Source organism: Periplaneta americana, chromosome 7 (assembly GCF_040183065.1).
Source record: "Periplaneta americana isolate PAMFEO1 chromosome 7, P.americana_PAMFEO1_priV1, whole genome shotgun sequence".
NCBI lineage: Eukaryota > Metazoa > Arthropoda > Insecta > Blattodea > Blattidae > Periplaneta > Periplaneta americana.
Genome location: NC_091123.1, coordinates 145,015,823 through 145,039,930, shown reverse-complemented (window position 1 = coordinate 145,039,930; position 24,108 = coordinate 145,015,823). Strand labels below are relative to the sequence as shown.

The 24,108-nt window shown below is 36.9% G+C and overlaps 1 protein-coding gene across 1 annotated transcript; it reads left to right on the top strand.

Moving 5' to 3' along the window:
- The first annotated feature begins 4,438 nt into the window (after positions 1–4,438).
- On the top strand, positions 4,439–21,389 carry LOC138703523 (probable cytochrome P450 304a1). The gene is made up of 8 exons (XM_069831443.1): positions 4,439–4,586; positions 7,468–7,716; positions 9,694–10,130; positions 10,389–10,506; positions 17,061–17,241; positions 19,595–19,712; positions 19,791–19,929; positions 20,098–21,389. Exons 1-8 carry the CDS (start codon positions 4,496–4,498, stop codon positions 20,277–20,279), a joined length of 1,515 nt encoding a protein of 504 aa, XP_069687544.1. The 5' UTR covers positions 4,439–4,495; the 3' UTR covers positions 20,280–21,389.
- Positions 21,390–24,108: the final 2,719 nt, after the last annotated feature.

Below are 24,108 nucleotides of genomic sequence, written 5' to 3'. Positions count from 1 at the left end.
TCATCTAGACGATTTCCTGTCTCATATAACTGTTCTACATATTTCGTTCATCTGTTCAGTATTCCTGATAAGACGTAGATGGGAGGATAATATTAAAATGGATTTGAGGGAGGTGGGATATGATGATAGAGACTTGATTAATCTTGCACAGAGTAGGGACTGATGGCGAGCTTATGTAAGGGTGGCAATGAATCTCCAGGTTCCTTTAAAGCCATATAAGGTCGGCAATGAACCGCCATGTTCCTTAAAAGCCATAAATAAATAAGTAAGTAGAACGACTGCACTGAGCTTCGTCCTGTGTTCATAGTTGTTTTGTGTCCACTGTGGTTCCTGCCATATGTTAGTCATTTAACTTTTTTGTTTAGTAATGAACGAGTTAACAATGCATTCGGCACAAGTTAATCATCATGTGAAGCTTTGTAAGTGTGTTGGTTTCCTTAAAATTGAGATTTCTGACATCACAGTCATCTCAAAGGCATTGGATAATGGTAATTTGGACAAATAAATGTATGATAGTCCTCTTACAGATCATCTAATTGGCCCAAAGTTTTAGATAGAAAGATACACATATTTGTGTCGATAATTTAACATTCCCTGGCTGAAGAAAAATAATACAGGATCTTAGAGAGTACAAGGAGGACAGAAATGTTGGAAATAAACAGGATTATCTTTTTATTTTATCTGTTTGTTGATAGTGGTGTCCTCAATGAAGTGCTCTTTTAGTGAAACATATTATGGACTTCATGTTTATAAATTAAACTGGACCCCTGTGTACCTACCAGAAACCAGTTCTATAAGCATTAGAACCATACAACCTGAAAGACAAGTCGATGTCCTAAGCTTATGATGGTGCTTCTGTAATACAGGATTCACAAAATGGAGTTAAAAAATTAGTAAGAAATATTTACCCCTTTGCTCAGCACTACATACATTGCTACACACCAACTTGATATTATAACGCAACAAATGTTTTCTAACATCACATCGATAAGGTTTTTTTCTGTCAGCATTCTCTGCTTTTTTCTCTGTATCAAGTAAGAGAACAGATTTACTTCAAGGAGTGTGTGGTTGACAACTGCTGTGTCCTAGTCAAACTAGATGGAATTTTCAGAGCAGGGCAGTAAACTCTGTTTATGCAAACAAGCAGGCATTTATGTAGAATATTCGGTATCAGTCATGTCCAACCACAGTCAGTTGATAACATCAGTAAATATCAGCAGCTTTATTTAACTCTGTAAATGTTTATATCAGCAATGAGTGACCAGATTGTGACAATGACTGTGCACAGCAGAGCCACCCAAACTATGGCCTGTAGCCCATAGGCAGACATTAAGGAGCAAAGAGAAGTCGCGGATCAAAGGTAAGTTAGACTTATTAATATTTTATTATTTTTGTCTTTATATTGATTTTTTTCTACTCTAACAGAAATGAATACCAGGGTTATTTCTTTGGGGGTAAAAACGGTGGGCACACAGAACTACATCCATATTGCCATTAATGACGATTGTCTGCACAGGTGAGAGTTTCTTACCTTCTGCTAAACAAAAATATAAAATTAATGTATTAGGTCATTAACAAATCAAGCCGCTACTGGGAACGTACAATCAAGGAGGCCATAGAGATTAAGCTGGAGAAAAACAACTTTAACAGGGACGGTAGACTACAGCTCAGTCAGGCAATGACACCGGCCTTGGACCAGCTTAGGCCCTCTTACAATCAAGGTCACGACAGCAACCGATTCCAACCGGGGAACAGGACTCGCCACCCGCCAAACTTCACACAGGAATCCTGGGAGGGGCAGAGCTTACGAGGGATGATAATTCCCGGCCCCGGATTGGCCGATCCGCCAACCAATTCTGTATCACCTGAGACAGCCTAACATCTATATAACCTACGACTTTCTGTCCAAACATCACTTCCCTGAAGATGGCTGCAGAGATAGCAGTTGAAAGCTTGGAACATTCCAAAATTTTAACTCAGCTGATATCCCGCGAAAACATATTAGTAAAATTAACGTGTTAAGAAGTCCGGCAAAATGCATATCATATGAAGGGGGTCCTCGAACTCTTTAAGTTTAAGAACTGCTGTTTTACACAAATTGAAATTAAGTTCTACAGAAAAAATTATATAAAATTACTGTGCTGTCTAGAAAGATCATGCTGAAAATGGAACAATACAGCATGAAATTGGCAAAAGAATACAGAAGTTCAAATATATTCAATTTAATAAAACATTTAATTTGAAATAAAGATGTACCCGTAAAGAGCAAAATGGCAATTATAAAACATATTTCAAGCCAGTTTGAACATATGCTTCAGAAACCGGGACATACACCAAAAAATATCTGAGCAGAATTCAAGCCTCAGAGATGAAAACTCTGCGAGATAATGTACAGAAGACTTGAAGAGACAGGATACGAAACGACATAATCAGAGAAACACTGAATGTTTAAAAATTAACACAATTAGAAAATAAGAGATTACAATGGTTTAGGCACCTTAACAGAATGGAAAGGGAAAGGCAGCCAAAGAGAATATTAAATTTAAAAGTGAAAGGAAGACTACTAATGGGAAGACCACGCGAAAGATGTATAGATCAAATTCAGAAGAACTTACAAGAACGGGGATACAAGTGGGTTGAAATAAACAGGAAAAAGGCTTGGGAAGACAGAGACGAATGGAGACATATTTGGAATCTTCCTTCCGAAAGGAGGACACAATAAGAAGATGATGAAAAAGAAAGTCCAGGATAACCTTTAAATATATTGAATGGAACCATAATTTGTGATGATAATAGTAATAATACTGATTGAGATTCTGGGTGATGTATACAGCTTGATTCAGGGATTTTGACCCCTGCAAAAAGTAAGTAGATAGACTAAGAGCGAGTTACTCATCACTACTAACGGGCTTGGTTGCACAGGTCATAACACCTAACACTTCATCTTATCATGTTGTGATGCACTCCGTCTTAAAACACAATATTCTTCCACACGTCCAATACGAGCAAATGCTAGGTAACTTCCAGTGCTGGACCCTGGACTCATTTCATTCAGACGCTAAATAATCTAGATGTTGATACAGCGTCGTAAAATAACCCAATAAAGATAAAAAAAAAAAAAGATCTTCCACACGTCCCGTTACTAACCACTACGTCTGTTGACTAAACAATGTCATGATAACTTATATTTTCTTGACATGAGTGCCCCTCAGCTACGAACATAGATATTATTTTCATTCTTTCTCTTCCCCCTAAACTAAAGAAACTTAAAAAAACTCCAAAAGAAAATAACATTTCAATGGATACTAGTCATTGTGGTATACCTGGAAACGAGAAAGTCGATAACATTGCAAAACAGGCAACATATTTGCAACCAAGACCTCTTCAAGTGATATCTCTATCCAATGCCTTTGCTTCCGTAAAGTCTCATTTTACAAACCTATGGATCAACAATTGGCTTTCTTCTGACAAAGGAAAAATTTTACAGTCTGTACAAAAGAAACCAAATGACCTGGAAATGTACAAAAACTTGCCCAGACATGTTCAAACATTTTTAACAAGAGCCAGAACAGGTCACATTGTCACTCAATTGTACCTACACCGATTTCACATTTCTGATAATCCTACTTGTCTGTGGTGTAATCATGATGAAGATCTGGAACACATTCTTCTATACTGTCCATCCATAAACTACAAAAGAAGTAAATTAAAATCATCAGTACCAGCTGCAGAAGAGACAGCTCTGCAGTACATATTGTCTACACCCCAACTCTGGCTACTAGCAACAGGCATCTATAATGAACACCGATCAAAATACCCCTCATTTCTCGTGAAAAACAACAAATGAATAGACTATAGTGGACTTTATGTTGTCAGCAAACAGCTGAATACATTAAGAAGATTGAAGATTTCTCTTCCCCCTCCTATGCATGTTTGCGATTCAATTCTCTTCTTATGACGCAACACAGTTCGCCCACTAGTCAAACAACCAAGGTCAAAGGCCAATAACATTGAATCGAGATGTATATTTATTACCAGGTAGTTACATCTCACTTGACGATAAGGGTCAGAGGGAGAACAATTGTTTGTATACATCTGAAGTCTGATTAGTGTAATATGTTATGAGTCAATGTAATGGAGAGGCAAAAGGGAGTGGCTATCCTATCCCATTATTCCTGGCTTAGTTACCTCATGAGTGATGCGTTATTGTCACTTATGAGGGTCAAACCTGTCTTCTGACATTTGACTAAAAAACAACAATGAATATGATGGTGGCAAGTCGAAAGTCCTCAACACTGAACTGGTGGTCATGTGAAGATGGATTTATGCATAACTTTGCCCTAAATTATTGCTATTTCATTGCCCTGTGATAAATATCTGCAGACATTCGTTAATCATGTGATATCGTGGTGTAGATATCTTTGTTTACAAATATATGGCAGTGAGCCAATTAGTTGTGATAAAAGGAGCTCGTTTGTGATCACAGACAGTTGCCATGAATCTTCTCTTAGTGATAGCAGCTGTGTGCCTCTTCCTGCTGTACTTATACCGTACAGCAACATGGAGACATCCCAACTTCCCACCAGGTGAGTGCACAGATGTGTGGAATGTTGGCTTACGTGTGTATTTCTTCTTGGCTTTTTTTCCCCCCCAAAAGAGTCAAAGTGATACTTTTGGTCATATGTCCATGCACAACACTGCTGACCACATGTCGTATGCTACAGTCCTACTCTCATAGGAAAAAGTAAACTTGTAAATTCAGAGTGTTAGAGGTTTGAATGCACAAATTTTAACAGGAGGTTCTTTGTATGAAATAGAATCAATACTTCAAATGAAATATTTTTCTACAACGCATAGTTCAACCAATAAAAAATAAATTGTGTGGAAAGTTTCGTTGCCGATGTTTTCATGTGGTAGGCTCTGATGATGGTGTACAGTATATACCGAAACAGCTGTAAGCCACACGTGCTTATATAATTAACAGTAGTAAGTTTGCCATTTTATCAATCATTTTCATATCTCTTTAAAATTTTAAGGTTTACTATGAATGATGAGATAGATATTAAAAAGATGAACAATTTATGTCTTTGTCTCTTTTGCGTAAAGTGAACCATGTATTCACAAATTAAGGCTCAAATTTTTTTTATCTGTGCATTCCATGTAACTAAAACATTAGTGTTGTATGTGGCATTAATTTGTGATAAACTATCTAGCCCTCTTGGTCACCATTAAAGCAGTTTAAAAGTAACATGCTCTTTAGCAAAAATGATGGTCAATGTCTTTCGGAACACATCATGTGTCCTATTGGTGGACATCCTTCAGCAGAGGCTCACAATTACTGCTGGTAGTTACTGTGTCACACTACACAGTTGCAAGAGGAATCACCCTGATCTTCTGAGGGAGGATGTGAGTCTCCATAATAATGCTTGAGCACACGACTTACTCTGGGAGATGTTGGATCTTCCATCCTAAATATAGATTTGAGTCCAGTGATTTTCTCTCATTTCCTTCACTTCAAAAAAGCATGGTTTCTATTCAATAAGATTGTTCAATAATCTGCTTCAAATGAATTCACCAGTAGAACTCTGCTTTCTGTACAGTGAAGATGGATAACTCGATTTCACAGTGTGACATTAATGTCTTAAACACCCACCAATCCATGACTGTGTATAGAAGAGAAGCCTATTCCATTCAATTTGACAGTTGTATCTTATAGATTTGTTACATTTTGATTTCACCAAAGGTGACAAGATATCTAGGTTTAGTAAGGACAGTTTTTTTTTCCAATCTTTGTCTCGCTTTTTTTCAAATCTAAATTGGGATGTCAAATGTCCCGAATTTAACAATCAAAGATTTCCTTGTCGCTGACTAGTAACATATTTCACTAATCAGACTTCAGATGTACACAAACAATTGTTCTTGACACATATCGTCAAGTGAGATGTATTGCCTGATAAAATAGATGTCGTCATCTTCCTGACAAGTATTAGGCCGAGTGGCCTGTTACGATATCAAACTAGAATTTTCAGCCCATCTCTTCTTCGGACGGCCTAGAGATCTTTTGCCATGTGGATGGTAATGAAGCAGTGCTTTTGGAATTCTGCATCGATCCATTCGTTTGAGATGACCCTTCCACTGAAGTTGATATTTGCTGACGAACTACATAATGGGTTATGTTTGAAGTTCTTGCATTAATATTTTTTTTATGATCCCAGCGAGTATATCCAGCTGTTGCTCTCATGAACCTCATCTCACTTGCTGTTATTCTATTGACATCTTTATTCTTCACAGTCCATGCTTCACTACCATAGCTTAATACTAGCTGTGCTAAGGTTTTATACAAGCCTACTCTTGTGTGTCTTTGTACTAATGAAGGTTTCATGATTTTATTAATGATCCCCATTGTTTTATTACATTTACATATTTTTCAGCAATATCTACCTCATCATAAGGTGATAGTGTATAGCCAAAGTAAGTGAAAGTATTTACTCTTTCTATTATTTCATTATTCTAACAGATTTTACTTGGTACAGGGAATTTCCCACAAAATGACATAATTTTGGTTTTTTCAATATTAATTTCCATGTTATATTTTTCACTGACCATATTTAAATTGTGTACTGAATATTGTAAATATCTTCAGTTGATGCTATGAAAACTAGATCATCAGCGAAAAGTAAAGCATCAAGTTGCAAATTTCGATTAATTGGAATAAATCCATGGCGTGTCTGTCGCCAATCTTGAATGATTCTGTTTATATATGTAATGAACAGAAGTGGTGAAAGGCCACAGCCTTGTACTCCATTATAAATGGGTCACCATTGTGAAAGTTTACTGTTGCTTCGAATTGCTATGATGGTTGTTTTATATATGTTGTAAATATTTTATATAATCTGTTGAGGTACTTGATCATCTGCCACAACCTGAAGTAATTTATTCCAATTAACTTTATCAAAAGCCTTTTTAAAGTCATTGAATACCATATGCGTTTCTAGATTAAATTTTCTATGTTTCTCAACCAGTAATTTCAATGCAAAATATCCATCACAACAGGATCTTCCTCGTCGAAAACCATTTTGTTCTTCACTGATAATATTGTCGTAATGCTTATTGAGCTTGTTTTTCAAAATATTTGCATAAATTTTATATTCTGTGTTCAATAAACTTATTCCTCTATAATTATCTGTAATTTTCAAATCTCTTTTATGTATAGGGATTACAATAGATTTAGTCCAACTTTCTGGAATTCCTTGTCCTTCTCATATCAAATTTAAAAATCTCAAAAATCTTTGTAGAAATTTATGGCTAGCATATTTGACTAATTCACTATTTATTAAATGTATCAGTCAGAACTCAATCAGAGGTATACACCAGTTCGCTCATGGGGAATTTTAATAAGGCATTGGAGTTGCTCGAGAAACTTCTTTGTCATAATTCCCTTGTCATATAGAGGTTTGTTTGTTGCAGGGCCCCCCAGTCTACCTATCTATGGTGCATACTGGCTGTTGTTGCTCACTGACTGGCGCTATATCCACAAGGCTATAGAGCGCATGCGTCGTCGATACAACACTAAAGTGTTGGGCTTCTACCTTGGTGCTGTACCTACTGTAGTGGCCTGCGACTATGAGAGCATCCGAGAAGTGGAGACGCGCCCTGAATTCCTGGGACGCATGGATACCATTGTGGCGCGGGAGCGTGGCTTGGGAAAACTCCTGGGTGAGAAATTATTTTCACTGCACAGTTTCGTGAAAAAGTTGACAGAACGAGACATAAACAAACTGCTGGATGAGCAGTCCTATGTATTCAATGCACTTGTGCAGTTAAGTGAAAAAGTTGACAGAACTACACCTTTTCCAACTGTAATTCGGGAAATATCAATAATGATTCAGAAGGTGTAAATTATATTTCAGATTGATCAAGTAAATTTCAAAATACGTCACATGCAATTCAGATAGTACAATTGAAATTCAGAAAACGTCGATTGTAATTGAGGAAGTGTCAAATGTAATTCAGAAAATACCAATTGCAATTGAGATTAATCAATGAATGTAATTTAGAATATTGTGCAATTGAAATATTATGAAAATGTTTTATTTATATGATTGTATATTATTAAGATTGGTGTTTTCCTGGATTATAGTTGATATTTTGTGAATTATACCTGACACTTTCTGAATTGCAATTGATCAACTTAATTTTTTTAGTTGGTTATTTAACGATGCTGTATCAACTACTAGGTTATTTCGTCGATGGAATTGGTGATAGCAAGATGGTATTTGGCGAAATGAGGCCCAGGATTCGCTGTAGATTACCTGACATTCACCTTACAGTTGGGGAAAATCTTGGAAAAAACCCAACCCGGTAATCAGCCCAAGTGGAAATCGAACCCTCGCCCGAGCGCAACTCCGGATCAGCAAGCAAGTGCCTTAGCCGACCGAGCTACGCTAGTGGCATATTAATCTGAATTACAGCTGATGCTTTCTGATTTACAATTTAAAAATCTGAATTACATGTGACTTTTTCTGAAATTCACTTGATTAATCTGAAATACAATTGATATGTTCAGAATTACAGCTAGAAAAGGTGTAGAGGTAGACAAACTGCTAGATGAGCAGCCCTGTTCAAGGAAGTTGTGCAGTTTCGTGAAACAATAGGAGCAAGATATAGATAAACTGCTGGGTAAGCATCCTAATTCAATGCACATGATCAGTTTCGTGAAACAGTTGATAGGAGCAAGATATAGATAAACTGCTGGGTAAGCATCCCAATTCAGTGCACATGATCAGTTTCGTGAAACAGTTGATAGGAGCAAGATATAGATAAACTTCTGGGTAAGCATCTCAATTCAGTGCACAGGATCAGTTTCGTGAAACAGTTGATAGGAGCAAGATATAGATAAACTGCTGGGTAAGCATCCCAATTCAGTGCACATGATCAGTTTCGTGGAACAGCTGATAGGAGCAAGATATAGGTAAACTGCTGGATAAGCATCCCAATTCAGTGCACATGATCAGTTTCGTGAAACAGTTGATAGGAGCAAGATATAGATAAACTGCTGGGTAAGCATCCCAATTCAGTGCACATGATCAGTTTCGTGAAACAGTTGATAGGAGCAAGATATAGATAAACTGCTGGGTAAGCATCTCAATTCAGTGCACAGGATCAGTTTCGTGAAACAGTTGATAGGAGCAAGATATAGATAAACTGCTGGGTAAGCATCCCAATTCAGTGCACATGATCAGTTTCGTGAAACAGTTGATAGGAGCAAGATATAGATAAACTGCTGGGTAAGCAACCCAATTCAGTGCACATGATCAGTTTCGTGAAATAGTTGATAGGAGCAAGATATAGATAAACTGCTGGGTAAGCATCCCAATTCAGTGCACATGATCAGTTTCGTGAAATAGTTGATAGGAGCAAGATATAGATAAACTGCTGGGTAAGCATCCCAATTCAATGCACATGATCAGTTTCGTGAAACAGTTGAAAGGAGCGAAACACAGATAAACTGCTTGACAGGCGAGCAACAGTACATAATGCACTTGTTCAGTTTCGTGAAATTCCTGAAACAGTTGCTAGGAGTGAAATAATAGACAAATTGCTGGGTGATCAGTCCTATTCAGGGCACATGCGCAGTTTCATGGATTAAGACTTCAAAAAGATGCTACTTGAGCACACATCTGCTTTTTGTAGGTGTGATCTTGGCGGACGGCCCCTTATGGGCGCACCAGCGCCGCTACATGCTGCGTCACATGCGGGACTTTGGATTCGGCACGCGGTCGGTGAAACTAGAAAACCTCATGGAACAAGAGATACAGGACGTTGTAGAAGTGCTGCAGGGCCGCAAGAAGGATGAGGGCATCTTCAAGAACGGCCAAGCCCTGGTGCCGGACCTCTTCTATCACGTGCTGCTGAATGCCATCTGGTCTATGTATGCTGGTGACCGATTCTCCCACAGTGACCACAGATTCACGCGCTATATTGCTCAGCAAGGTATCGACTTCGTCCGGGCCACTGGCCCCACAGGAGGCGCCCTCGTGCTCACCCCCTGGCTCAGATATATTCTCCCCGAGAAGTCAGGTTTCTCGGAAATCAGGAAGACTAACCAGCAGTTAGTAGAGATCATCAGGGTAAGTAATTGTAACTTACGAATTTGTCCTAATTTACTATTCATTCTCACACATTATTAGTTTATCATTCCAGGTTATTCAGTTTCATATTTTTATTTACAAACTGCCCCCCATTGTGTACTATAATATCTGTGAACGTACAGTGTTCTTAATAATTTTTAGAGTCATGATCTGAGAAGAGCATCAGTACCGGTACTTTATGTTCTTTAGTAGCTTAATCAAGCACGAGGTTAACGTTGCAGTTCGGATCTCTTGCAGAAAACAATCCATGAGCACATGAGGACATATTCGGAGGACCACATGAGAGACTTCATCGACATCTACATCAAGGAGATGAGAGCGAATGAGAACAACCCCAATGGCTCTCCCTTCTCTGGTATGTACATTTTCTTTCTGCCATGTCCATTTATTTTTGGATGATTATACATAAGAGGATCCATATATGAAACGGATTCTAATGGAGTCTTTAATTCTGCTTCCTTGAAAATTTCCAGTATGACAGATATTTAGATAAAACTCAGTTTTTGTTAGAAATGCTGTGAAATTATTTGGTAGCAGACCCTCACGAGAGAGACAGTGTGCATGTTTCATTGCGTTAATGTTAGGAAATGAAGAACTTGTATAATGATAGCAGAGGAAATGGGAATAATTTGAGGAAATCTGTGCAGTTTTGCACTTAAGGAAACCTCACTCGATGTAAGTTGAATTGCTCAATGTGATTCATATGGTGGACTCGCATCTGTGGCTTAAGCGTTAGCCTGCTGGTCTTCCATCCAGGTTGTCCAGGTTTGATCCTTGTACAGGTCATGGTGGAATTTGTGATGGACGATGCAGACATTGTAGAGGGTTTTTCTCAGGGTACTACTGTTTTCCCTGTATCATTCCACCTTCCCTTCATTTCATCTGAAATCTGCAATAGCTAAAAATAGACTGGGATGAAGTCTTCGAGGTGTTACAGCTTTCTGATACTTATATAGGAAGAGCTTATGGGGTACTCATCTGAGGGACTGGCTTTGTCAGAGCTGAGGTAGGATGGCCCACCTATTAACATCGTATTTTCGAATCCTACCCAGGCCATGTAGGTGAGTAGTAGAAGCGAGTGTGTGCGGTTTTGAATATGGAACTCCAGAGAAGTAGAGGTTGCGCATTCCAAAACATCAACATTATGATTTAAATTCCCACCAGTACCAAGCTCTAGAATTAATGACAGTAATACATAGCCTATCATTTGACCTTCACCTGTCCGAGTTAGTATATAGGGTTTTTAAAGTGAGCTAGGAGTAGGAAGTAACCATGATACATGCCAGTAAGGTCTAAGAAGTAGGAAAGAAAGCTTGAAACAGAATAGTTGGTGTAGTGAAAATTGAGTCTGGAATAAATAGTAAACGTAGTGTGAGGGATAGGGTATTAGATTAGATTTAAATAGGTTTTTAGTGATAAATAGTGTCGGACAAGTAAAGTACGAAATAGACGAAGTGATAAGAGAAAACACTGTTCAAATTATGCATACTTCTACTCTGAATTATCTGGTATCGCACTTTCAATTTCTTACAACTCTACGAAACTGGCATCAAGCACTTCTTTCTAGCGTTCATCACAGAACATCTTTATAGGCCTACTCATCCTTCTACACTTTAGAAATACCTCTGAAATTCTTTACCTAATGACATCAGGGATTGCCGGACATTATCACAATTCAGAAATCAGTTGAAAAATTTTGTCTTATTCCATAGTTTTAAGTATTGCTAGATGTGATGATTTATGTTTGTTAATATCTTAGCCTTGTTAATTAAGTGGGATATTACTTCTTTAGTTCAGCTTCACTCATTTGAACTTTTTATGACCATAGCCTGTATAATTATATTTTCGTATGGTTTTTATTTTATGTTTATACATCTTGATTACACAACTTTTAACACTTTATCACTTCGGAAAGATATATAATACATATTCCAAAGTTATGTTTATAGTTCGATTTTTTATGTTTTATATGTATTTCTGGTGGTGTGAAGAGAAGGCCTGATGGCCTTAACTACACCAGATTAAATAAATAAATTATTGTTAGTGTTATTATTATTTTACTTGAAGCAAGTAAAGCGACCGGTTTGGAAGTAAATCCCGAAAAGACAAAGTATATGATTACCGGTATGTCTCGTGACCAGAATATTGTACGAAATGAAAATATAAAAATTAGAGATTTATCCTTCGAAGGGGTGGAAAAATTCAAATATCTTGGAGCAACAGTAACAAATATAAATGACACTCGGGAGGAAATTAAACGCAGAATAAATATGGGAAATGCCTGTTATTATTCGGTTGAGAAGCTTTTATCATCTAGTCTGCTGTCAAAAAATCTGAAAGTTAGAATTTATAAAACAGTTATATTACCAGTTGTTCTGTATGGTTGTGAAACTTGGACTCTCACTCTGAGAGAGGAACATAGGTTAAGGGTGTTTGAGAATAAGGTGCTTAGGAAAATATTTGGGGCTAAGCGGGATGAAGTTACAGGAGAATGGAGAAAGTTACACAACGCAGAACTGCACGCATTGTATTCTTCACCTGACATAATTAGGAACATTAAATCCAGAAGTTTGCGATGGGCAGGGCATGTAGCACGTATGGGCGAATCCAGGAATGCATATAGAGTGTTGGTTGGGAGACCGGAGGGAAAAAGACCTTTGGGGATGCCGAGACGAAGATGGGAGGATAATATTAAAATGGATTTGAGGGAGGTGGGATATGATGATAGGGACTGGATTAATCTTGCACAGGATAGGGACTGATGGTGGGCTTATGTGAGGGCGGCAATGAACCTTCGAGTTCCTTAAAAGCCATTTGTATATATGTATATGTATGTATGTATGTATGTATGTTATTATTATTCTTCATTGCTGTACATATACACTTTTAACACTTATATAATCACTGATTAACTTTACAACTTCTTTAACGTGTTAACTTTTTAGGAAATTACCCACGGGACCTTGACTATCCTTCAGAAAATGAAGAATAACACTTCGAAACTAGTCAGCCAGGTAATTTTCTATTTTTTTCTTTTTTTTTTTTTGCAATTCATTTTTTAGTTTTCAGAGAAGTCTATATTGTATATTAAAAGTATTTATTTCAGTCACTGACTTCACAACATATGTTTAAGGTGTTAAACCTTTACATTACATGTTTAAAAGATGTATAAACGTTTTCGTTGGTCAGGGCCAACATCATCAGATACGAAGTACATTTCGGTAATATCAATAATCTCTACATAATTTCTGAAAATATAATACATATTTAGTGACATGCAAACTGAACCTTATTAAAATCAACATGGTTATGATACATTTTGACATTCTTATATGACTGCCCTTATTGTCAGTTATTTAAAATACTCGTGTAAGTTGCAAAGTATATATGTTTGCAAGTCTTCACACATGGAATAATGAAGTAACTTGATGTAAAAGAATAAAAAATAAAAATAATAAAATATGAAACTAAGGTAGAAATGTTGTGAATGTGAAGAGTTGCAAATTACAGTATTTGAATACATTTATTGTGTTCATATTTCTGTTTCCCATTATATGTGCATTAATGGGAAACAGAAATATGTGTATTTTAAATAATTGACAATAAGGGCTGTCATATAAGAATGTCAAAATGTATCATAATCATGTTGATTTTAATAAGGTTCAGTTTGCATGTCACTAAATATGTATTGTATTTGCAGAAATTATGTAGAGATTATTGATATTACCGAAATGTACTTCGTATCTGATGATGTTGGCCCTGACCAACGAAAACGTTTATACATCTTTTAAACATTTAATGTAAAGGTTTAACACCTTAAACATACTGTATGTTGTGAAGTCAGTGACTGAAATAAATACTTTTAGTGTACAATTTTCTAAAAAGTTAATATGGTAAAAAAGTTGTAAAGTTAATCAGTTATTATTATTCTTATTATTATTATCTGTGTAATTCATCAAAATATGGTTTTTTATTAGCATTAAAGTATATATAAAATGCAATTTCTGTCGGTTTGTATGATTCCTTACAACCTCTATGCTCGGTTTCTGGTCTCTTATGTCTGAAACTTTCACATTTTCCATCTTCAAGAACAATACAGTCTGGAGGTCTATTCTACCATCTATTCTAAGGCTTGGTGGTAGTGGGAATTCAAATTCCAACATTGATGTCTTTCTATGCACCCGAAACCGCACACACACACTTCTACTGCTCCCTCCACCCACCATATGAATCACATCGTGTAATTCAACTCGCAGCAAGTGAGATGTCTTTGTTATAATTTGTTGTGAAACATCCACACATTAGCGATTGAACTAATTAGCAGACCTCATCAACTTCCGTAAATTATCATGCTGAGGTCAAGGGAGTTTGGAATCAAGACATATAAATCTAGGTTAAGACAAATTGATAACCCAATGACGACATGTGGCAATGATAAGGAGATCACTTTGTATGCTTTATGTAAGATGATTTATTTATCTCTAATCATGGATACATGTTAGATAGGAATCGAAAATTTAGCACAGTTCTCACTTGAGGAGCTGACTTATGAAGTATGTTGGAAAGGCTTAAAAAATAATAACATGTAATTCTAGAAGGCTTTGGGGAATATGGGGAGGTAATATTAGGATAGGCATGGAAAGATGACGTTAGAATGATTTCGAGAGATTGATGAATGACATTAAGATGACTTCGAAGTTCTAGAAAGCAACAATGGAACTATTTTGAGGGATGGCATTAGAATGATTTTGGTAAACTGGGAAATGGCATTTGAATTACATTGAGAGGCTCATAATGATATTAGTATGATCTTACAAGACTTGAGGATGGCATTAGATTGATTTTGAGAGGTTGGGAAATTGCATTAGGATTATCTTGCAAGATTTGAGAATGGTATTCAGATGATTCTGAGACACTGGGAAATGGGGAAAAAAAAGTTATTTTAAGGAACTGGATAATTGTATTAGGATGAGTTTATAAGACTTTGGGATGGCATTAGGGTGATTATTGTAGACTGCGAAATAGCATTGGTAATGGTATCACGTGATCTTCTAAGACAGGAATGCAGAACTAAGTGCCAATTGTGGCATAATCACAAGCCAGAATACGTCATTCACCCCTTCCTTCAACCCCACGCTTCATTCACATGATAGACGGAGGGGATTTATATTCACTATCTAGTAGTGGTATTCAGAGCAATGTCATTCGGAAAATACCAATTTAAAGAGCAATGAGAAAATGAATACTTCTGTCTTAAAAGCAATCACAAAGCGTGTATGAGTTCTATATTTGGTTCTACATACATATGTGAGCAGACATTCTCGAATATTAACTTCTAAATTGACAGATCATAGATGCGCATCTGATTTCCCTCCTCAGGCTATTAGGCTCTTACATCTTCAGTGTAGCCTAATATAATGAAAATGGTGAACAAAAATGCAGGCAGAGATGTGACGCATGTTGTAGTTGAAACTAAGTTAATTACAACAATGATTTTTCTTTATATTCACATGAGAAATTAGATTTGTTTTAGTTTTTATTATGAGATCAATGTAGTCAATTTTATTTAAAATAGAATATAGGCCTATGTACTTTTATACTTTTCAAAATGTTATGGATGATTTAATTTTTACATACAGTCTTATATACAGGCCTAAATACCGGTACCAATACAGGGATGAGGTATTTAATCTGTTTTTTTATAGCAATACGTTTTGAAAGGGAGTAGGCCCTACTTAAGTAATTTTATTCACGACTGATGTTTCCTAATCCGCTAAGACTACAACAAGAATATTTATTTGTTTAAATGTTTAATATTCTTATAAGTTCACTTTAATCAATAGCACTTAAAAGAGAAATTGTGCATTTAAGTATTTACAAATGTCTTTAATTTTACATATAGACGTCTTGTATTTGTTTATATACCATTAGACATGTAATGCATTTAATTCGAATTTGTTGGTTAAGTTTAAGTGTTGTAATTATTGCGGAAATACTTTCGTCATTCTGTTCATGAGTAGCAGTCTTTTGTAATCCGCCACAAGGTTGCGGATGGAACATGGAGACGTCATTCAACGCCAGTAGACTGTGGAAGGAGTGCAATGCTTTCCTCGTGCTTTCACCCCTCTCTCTTCAGTTCTGCATCTCTGTTCTAAGGTTTGAGTATGGAATTAGGTTGATTTTCAGAGCCTGTAATGTTATCCTCAAGACTTATTGAGAGACTGGAGAATGACAATGGTATGATTTTAATAGATTTGAGAATAGCATTTTGATGTCTGGAGAGCACAATAGGTGCTGATATAGCAGTGGAGTATTGTTTTTGTTTGTAAGTTATTATTTCAATATAATGTTCATTTTGTTTGAAATTATTTTAATTCTAAGCTCTCTTTTATTTTTTGTGTTGTTGTACTGTACCTTATCAGTATGTTAATATTAAGAATGTAAACTTGAATAGTTTATACTAGAACGCAACTCTATTTGAAATAAAGTAGTATGACATTAGTGTGATTTTGAGGGAATTAAAGAATGTCATTAAGATAGTTTTCAAAGACAGGACAGGAGACAGGAGGATAACATTCGTGTGGAATTAGGGTTCTTGAGGAATAACATTTGAATGTATGACTTGAGGCTTTCCCGGCATTTGATGTAGAATAACTCTTCTTGGGTTCTCAGCCAGGTGAGTTGGAGATTAGCTTCCAAGCTTTCGATGGCTAGCTCTGCCATCTTCTTCAAGCTCACCTGGCTGAGAACCCGAGAAGAGTTATTCAACATTTGAATGTTTTTAGAAAGACAGGAATGCAACGTTTTTTGGTTTTGAGAGAGATGGAAGAGTGATATTAGAAAAGTGGTCGAAAGGCAGTCGAACACTATAAGATAATGTTGTTTATTAATCATATTTATATGTTACAGAGGATCAGTTGCTGTTCCTGGGTTGGGATCTGCTAGTGTCCACAGCCACTACTTTAACCGCAACTCTGGGCATGTACGTTGTGTACCTCATGACTCACCCACATGTTCAGCACAAGATCCAGCGAGAAATCGACGAAGTGGTGGGGCGTGACAGACTGCCCCACCTCAATGATAGACCTAAGTGAGTATCAACCTTTGGACATTCATTTATTAAAGATTGAAGAAATCTATCATAATGTATAAAATATAACTATTTTTTTCTTCTGGAGGAGGCCTGCAGGCAAGTGCCGCAGCCTTAGTCTTATTGTGCAACCTCCTTATATTGGGATGATTGTTGAAGTCCATTTAGGATTGCTCTTCAACCAACAGCATCCATTTCTGACTAAAGACCATACTTCCACCTGCCTGTGATGTTCTGCAGCCTCCTCAGATCGATAGTATCTGTTCGCAATCCATGTGCCTCAATCTGCTGCATCCTCAACCAGAGGGACATGTCACCATCGATTCCATGACTCACCAGGGTGCCATCTATCCGAGGATGCTACACTCTCCTGATCTAATCACAGTCGGCTTATTAAAGCCTCTGCGACTTCTCTGGATATGTGCAGCTCCCACAGACAGATGCCATCTATAGGCAAATCCTGAAACCACGTCCGCCATGTCCTCCTGGTCAATATGTAACTATTAAAAATTACTAATGAAGGCGAAATGAGTCCAAGGTCTAATGCCGGAAATTACACAGCAATTGGTTGAGGTAAATCTCGGAAAAAAACCCAACCAGGATTTTAATCTGAGTCCACTCGTTTCACGATCAGGTAGACTAGCTGTTACTACACAGCAGTGGACTAAAATATAACTTATCATCTTCAGAAAACCATCCTACATGTCTCTTGTAGTGTTATGTAGCCATTACAATGCTGTTTGCATATGTTTCACATATTAAGCAATAGAACAGGATTACAAGTGTGAGAATACTTACTTCACTGTCTCAAGGGGCATTGTTCCAACATACCACTTTTCTGAAATCTTACTGGACATTGTTGTTACATATTATATTCTTACAAAGAATAATGTATTACCTACATAATGATATACATTATAATGAAGTTAGAGTGGTTTGCTTTTTGTTTTGTCACTGACATAAGAAACCTGGATACCAACGCAAAAAGCAACATATATATATATATATATATATATATATATAGAGAGAGAGAGAGAGAGAGAGAGAACGAACGCAAGTCAATACATATTTGCACCAAATAAAAACTTTTCCAATTTTCTTGAATATGTATGTATGTATGTATGTATGTATGTATGTATGTATGTATGTATGTATGTATGTATCCAATACCTACCCACTTCAATTACGTGATTCGGGTTCCGCATATTGTGGATAGATGACAGGACTGTGACCCATTTTCAACTTGTACACCACTTCGGCAAGCCACGCTATGCATGATGTGTATGTAGAGAGTTATGTCGTGTATGTGTAAGTGTTTGTTTAAGTGTAGAGTAGGGAATGGATGAGGATGATGAAGATGAGGAAGGGAGAAAAGGAAACACGGTGCCAGCACATAGCCTATTCCTGTTGAATAGCACTAATGGGTCGCCAGGCTTAACATTCCAAACAGACAAATCACTATCAACAGTGACATATGCCTTCTCTTCATATGCACTACGGAGAGATTTGGGATTTAACCCAGGCATATTGGTACACAATCTAGTGATTATAAGTTGTGCACCGCCATGTTTCCTAGCCCCGAGGTAGAAGTTTTACACGAAAATCTCTGATTTCGCTGAGAATCGAACCCGGGCCGACTAGTCTGGAGGCAGACGCACTACCACAGAGCTAACTCGGCGGCCATTTCCTTGAATATAAGGTGTATATACTTAATGCCAAAAGAAACTTCGACTACAGTTCAATTCATAAGTACACAGTAAATATACACAGAAACACATACTGTACTTCAACCACGAGAAAGTCTCTGGGGAGAGACGAAGCGGGGTAATGCTGTGAATGAATGTTGATGTCATAAGGTCACACACGTGGGTACTCATATCTCTATTGGCTAGCTCTCACAGCACAAACGACAACACTGATACAAACATATTTATACTACCCTAGTTACAAAATTAGATTACTTTTAATCGCCTGGTCTTTTAATCCCTCCATACAGGAAATAACATATGCAGGAGAGCGCATGGCTTTTAAACTGACGTTATAATGGTAATATTATCTATCTACTTCGTTCCAATAGATAACGCAATAGTAACCACATTCCTTTCACGGTTGATCTCCTGGTTGGAGAACAGTATAGAGATTAATATTGCCAAGAAAAATAACATTAAATGTTTAAAGGAAAGATGCTATTGTCGTTTTCTTCGTACTTCCATAAAATTAATATTACTGTTTCAAATGTCCACCATTGTCGAAAATTCCACTTTGATAGCTAACTCATAAGGCAGTGCTGTGTAATGTGTACACAGTTTATATCTATCTATATAGAAAGGTTTTCGGTTGTGTTTGGTTGCAGGATGCCCTATATGGAAGCCTCCCTGCGTGAGCTCATGCGTATTGTGTCAGTCTTCAGTCTGGGCATTGCACACAGAGCTGTAGAGGACACGCATCTTGGTGGCTACTTCGTGCCAAAGGTAAGTGTATGCTGCTTGCTCCTAACACGTGTGTTGTTGGGGAAAGGCGTCATATGACACAGCTTCTCTCTGACGCAGAACTCCATGGTGCTAACTGGCCTGTACAGCTACCACAACGACCCTGATGTATGGGGAGACCCCCAGAAGTACCGGCCAGAACGATTCCTCGATGACAAGGGGCAGCTCAAGAAGGACATGTCCTTGCCCTTCGGAGCTGGTGAGTCTAATTCTTCTCCAACCACTTAGTTACCCATTCAGTTACTGGATGATACATTATCTTATTTCTTCATCCACTAAATGCCTGTCCTTTTAATTGCAATCTTTAGCTGAATAGGTAATTTTGTCTGCTAAACATTCCAGTTCAAACTGTCTTACTTTCTTGCAGGAAAGCGGTTGTGTGCGGGTGAGACATTTGGACGCCAAAACATGTGGCTGATTCTTACTGGCCTGCTGCAGAACTTCACATTCAAGCCAGCACCAAATCAGAAGCTTCCTGACCTCAACACGGTGCATGGTTTCCACCAGACATCACCAGATTTCTGGTTCCATCCAGTGCCACGGGCGTGATGAACCTGATGATCATGATGATCATGGCATGATCACTGACGAGTGATGCCAAAACTTTTCAGTTCAGGCAAACATCATCAATTGCAATATTTCCAGAGACTTCCAATTTATAAACATGCTTAAGAAATTCATATCTAAGTCATTGTAAAGTTTAGTCTGTCAAGTGACAGACCACAAATACTTGTTTTACGATTATTGAATAATCCAGTTGCATAACTCCTTATATCTAAATAAACTTTTTTTTTTATTCGTTACTCATTATCACTGTCCTTCGCAAGTCTTTCGTGGCTCCGACTTAAAGAATGTAGAACTTTACACTCTTTGTCTTTACTCTTTGGAATTCTGCACACTTCAACACCAAATTACCTTTCGTCTCGCTTCTCTTGTCTATACTCTAACCACGACATAAATACCAGATCACTTATCTGTGGCGCGTTAAGTATACCTCTTCATAGAACATCTTGTTATTCATCATCTTTTACAGTATCCACCTCGCGACAATGGAATTCCCTGTCACAAAGTCTTAGGGGCTGCAAGACAGTAAACACTTTTAAAAACTTCGGAACACCTCAAAATCTGTGCTTCAGTGGCTAGTCATGATAATATCTTTGAAAAGTATTGGAGTGCAAGAGGTCAAATGACTTTATTGTCAAACGCCTGGCATTAGAAAACAACAACACTTTTAAAAACAGCTTAAAAGATAACCTTCTTAGCAATTCACTTCAATCATACTGACTTAAACTACCACTGACTACATTGTTACTTCTTCCTTTACACATCCATCCTGATAGTGCTGTATTTTCAAAATTGTCTCATAATAATCTCTTTCTATTATATAACATTATTTGAAATATATTAACATTCTATGTATTTTAGCTTAATTCTGCTACATAGTTTGTATTTCAGTGTTTAATTAATAGTTCATAGTATTTTGTTGTTTAATTCGTAAATAACTCTTGTATACGGTACATGTAACTATTATCTAAATCAAATTGTTGAATTCTTTGTAAGTTCATACATATGTATGTATACTTTTTGCTGGTTGAGTGGAAGAGAAGGCCTTACGGCCTTAACTCTGCCAGCTAAAATAAATCATCATTATTATTATTATTATTATTATTATTATTATTATTATTATTATTATTATTCATTACATCATTTTGTATTCATGTCATGGAGATTTAGATGTATTCCAATTCTTAATTCGCCATCACCCACTATATAATGATCACAAATGAACAATACATATGTCAACCTATGAGTACCGGTATATACAAAGTATCTGTTTAACATTTGTTTTATTATTATTAAAAATATAGTATAGTACTAATACGTCCACGTTTGCTAATCTAATATAATTTATTTTCCTAACTAATTTACGTAATTCACCATCAACATAATAATAATAATAATAATAATAATAATAATAATAATAATAATAATAATAATAATAATAATAATAAATATAGTGAATCCTTATATTTCAAACCATTAACTTTAACTTTTTCTTTTCTATATTCAATCTACTTAAAGATTATTTTGTTATATTAATTATATGCTTTTCGTAGCTTATCAGGTCCGAATACTCAACATCTATAATCTCATTGCAGTCAGAACTTCGACCTTCTCTTCCCATCTAATTTTAACTCTAAAAAGAATTTTTTATAATTTATGCAGATTGCTAGCGTTTAGGGGACCATTCATATTTTTATATGCCACTATAGCGTTTATGTTTAAAAAATTTTTATACAGTTAACAATATCTCAAATCAATGCTGCACAATTTAAAGCTATATGCATTGCGTCTTCTGCTAGTCCACATAACGAACATTTATCTTTCTCTACGTTCCCCCTCTTATTCTTGAGTCTCCAGACACCTAATCTCCACCATGCCATTCCTTTTATATATCTAATACAGCTTAGAACTTAACTAATAGCCATTCTATTATAACATACAATACATACAATATGTACACGAACAAAGGTTTGAAATAATAACAGTGATAAGTAATAAAAAAGAAAAAAGAAGAAGTATTAGGAAGAGAGTTTTGCATATGCTTCCCAATATCAGTCATAGATGTTTGTAGAGCAGAGTGCAGGGCAGTGTTGGAATGAAAACTATCCATATCTTCTTGCATATTCCAAAGAGGGCTGTCCAGAATTCCAATTCTGTGTAATGAGAGGCAAGACAGTCGTGCCCTGTAGCATTTGAAAATATGTTATTGCTATTTGTCTTGAATTCGTTGAGGTGTTGTCAGTTATGTTCTTCCATGGTGTGTGGATAAGCTTCAGGGCTTCTACCGCGTTGTCTTGGTGTTGGTGGCTGACGTTTCGACCGTTGTGTTGTGGTCATCTTCAGAGCAGCATTTCAACAACTGCTCTGAAGATGACCACAACACAGCAGTCGAAACGTCAGCCACCAACACCAAGACAACGCGGCAGAAGCCCCGAAGCTTATCCACACACCATGTACACCAGCCGCGGAAGCCTACGCGAACACATATTCTTCCATGATTTGTGCTTTGTGTGCTCTGCTAGTTTTTTGTGAAATTGCTGCTTGACTCTGTTTTTGATGATTGTGGCTATGGAATGGTATGAAGAATTTCCTGTTGGCTGGTGGATGATTGAAGCTCCTTTCTTTGCTAACTGATCTGTCATTTCATTGCCAGTTACCGAGTAATTCTGCTTCAATTGGTTGAGGGAAAACCCCAGAAAAAACCCCAACTAGGTAACTCCCAACCAGCTTGGAAGGTTAGTACAATAGATCTAATAACGTCGCAGTGATAGGTTGTAGTAACCCCGTCCTAAATCCAAATTAAATTCAATTCAAGTTTGGTACAATATTGTAACCTGGCAACCTTAGCTATGCATCAGTCATTCTCTTGTCTGCTGATCACACACCAATACTGTGGTTAGTGTTGGTTTGTACCACGTTGACTCTTGTGGACACACGTTTTTTTTATTACTCTTTTCATTCCTATTTTTCCAGTTTTTGTTACGATAATCTTTACTATCTTAATTTTCTCGTGGCACACCAGCGGATCATTTGCAGCACACTGGTTGAAAGTGGCTGAACTAGACGGATCAGTCAATTGGTCAGTTATTTCACGGACTTATACTTGTGGGGTCATCTGAGCAAGGGTCCAACTCAAACCAAGAAATGGATTCGGAACATCTCAAAATCTGTACTTCATTAGCTGGTCATGATAATATCTTTGAAAAATATTGGAGTGCAAGAGGTCAAATGACGTTATTGTCAAACGCCTGGCATTAGAAAACAACAACAACATTGTACAGGGCGAGAAAAAAGTCACTATGAACCTACACTACACAAGGTAAAACTTTCCTTTTTTGGTGTTATATTACTAATCAATTAATCGTGGTCTACATGACTCTAAACAGGTAAACTACCAACCATTCCCTTTCCTTCTTTCTCCTCCCCTCCCAACAACTATACCACTCACCACAATAAAAGAAAATCAGTCAGTCCCGATTGCACATTATTGCATTGCATTGTTTGTTACTCGAAGCTCATGTGTTTCTTGGTGGAACAAGTCTTTCGTAGTGGATGTGAATAGACAAAAGAAGTTTGAAATAAGTTTTGTGGAAAGTGTTCATGATACAGATCCTGCACATCGTAATGCAACGTGGTAAGTTAATCGATAAATTTTTCAAAATTGGATCAGTGAAAGATGCATCGAGATATGGAGAATTCTACTCGTTTTGCTACCCTCAGCTTGACTTGCCACTTCTATTTAACTTGTTTTTTAATGCCAAAAATTAAAGAAACACATGCTTTTTTGTAGTTAAGTACTTTATGTGGAGTGTGG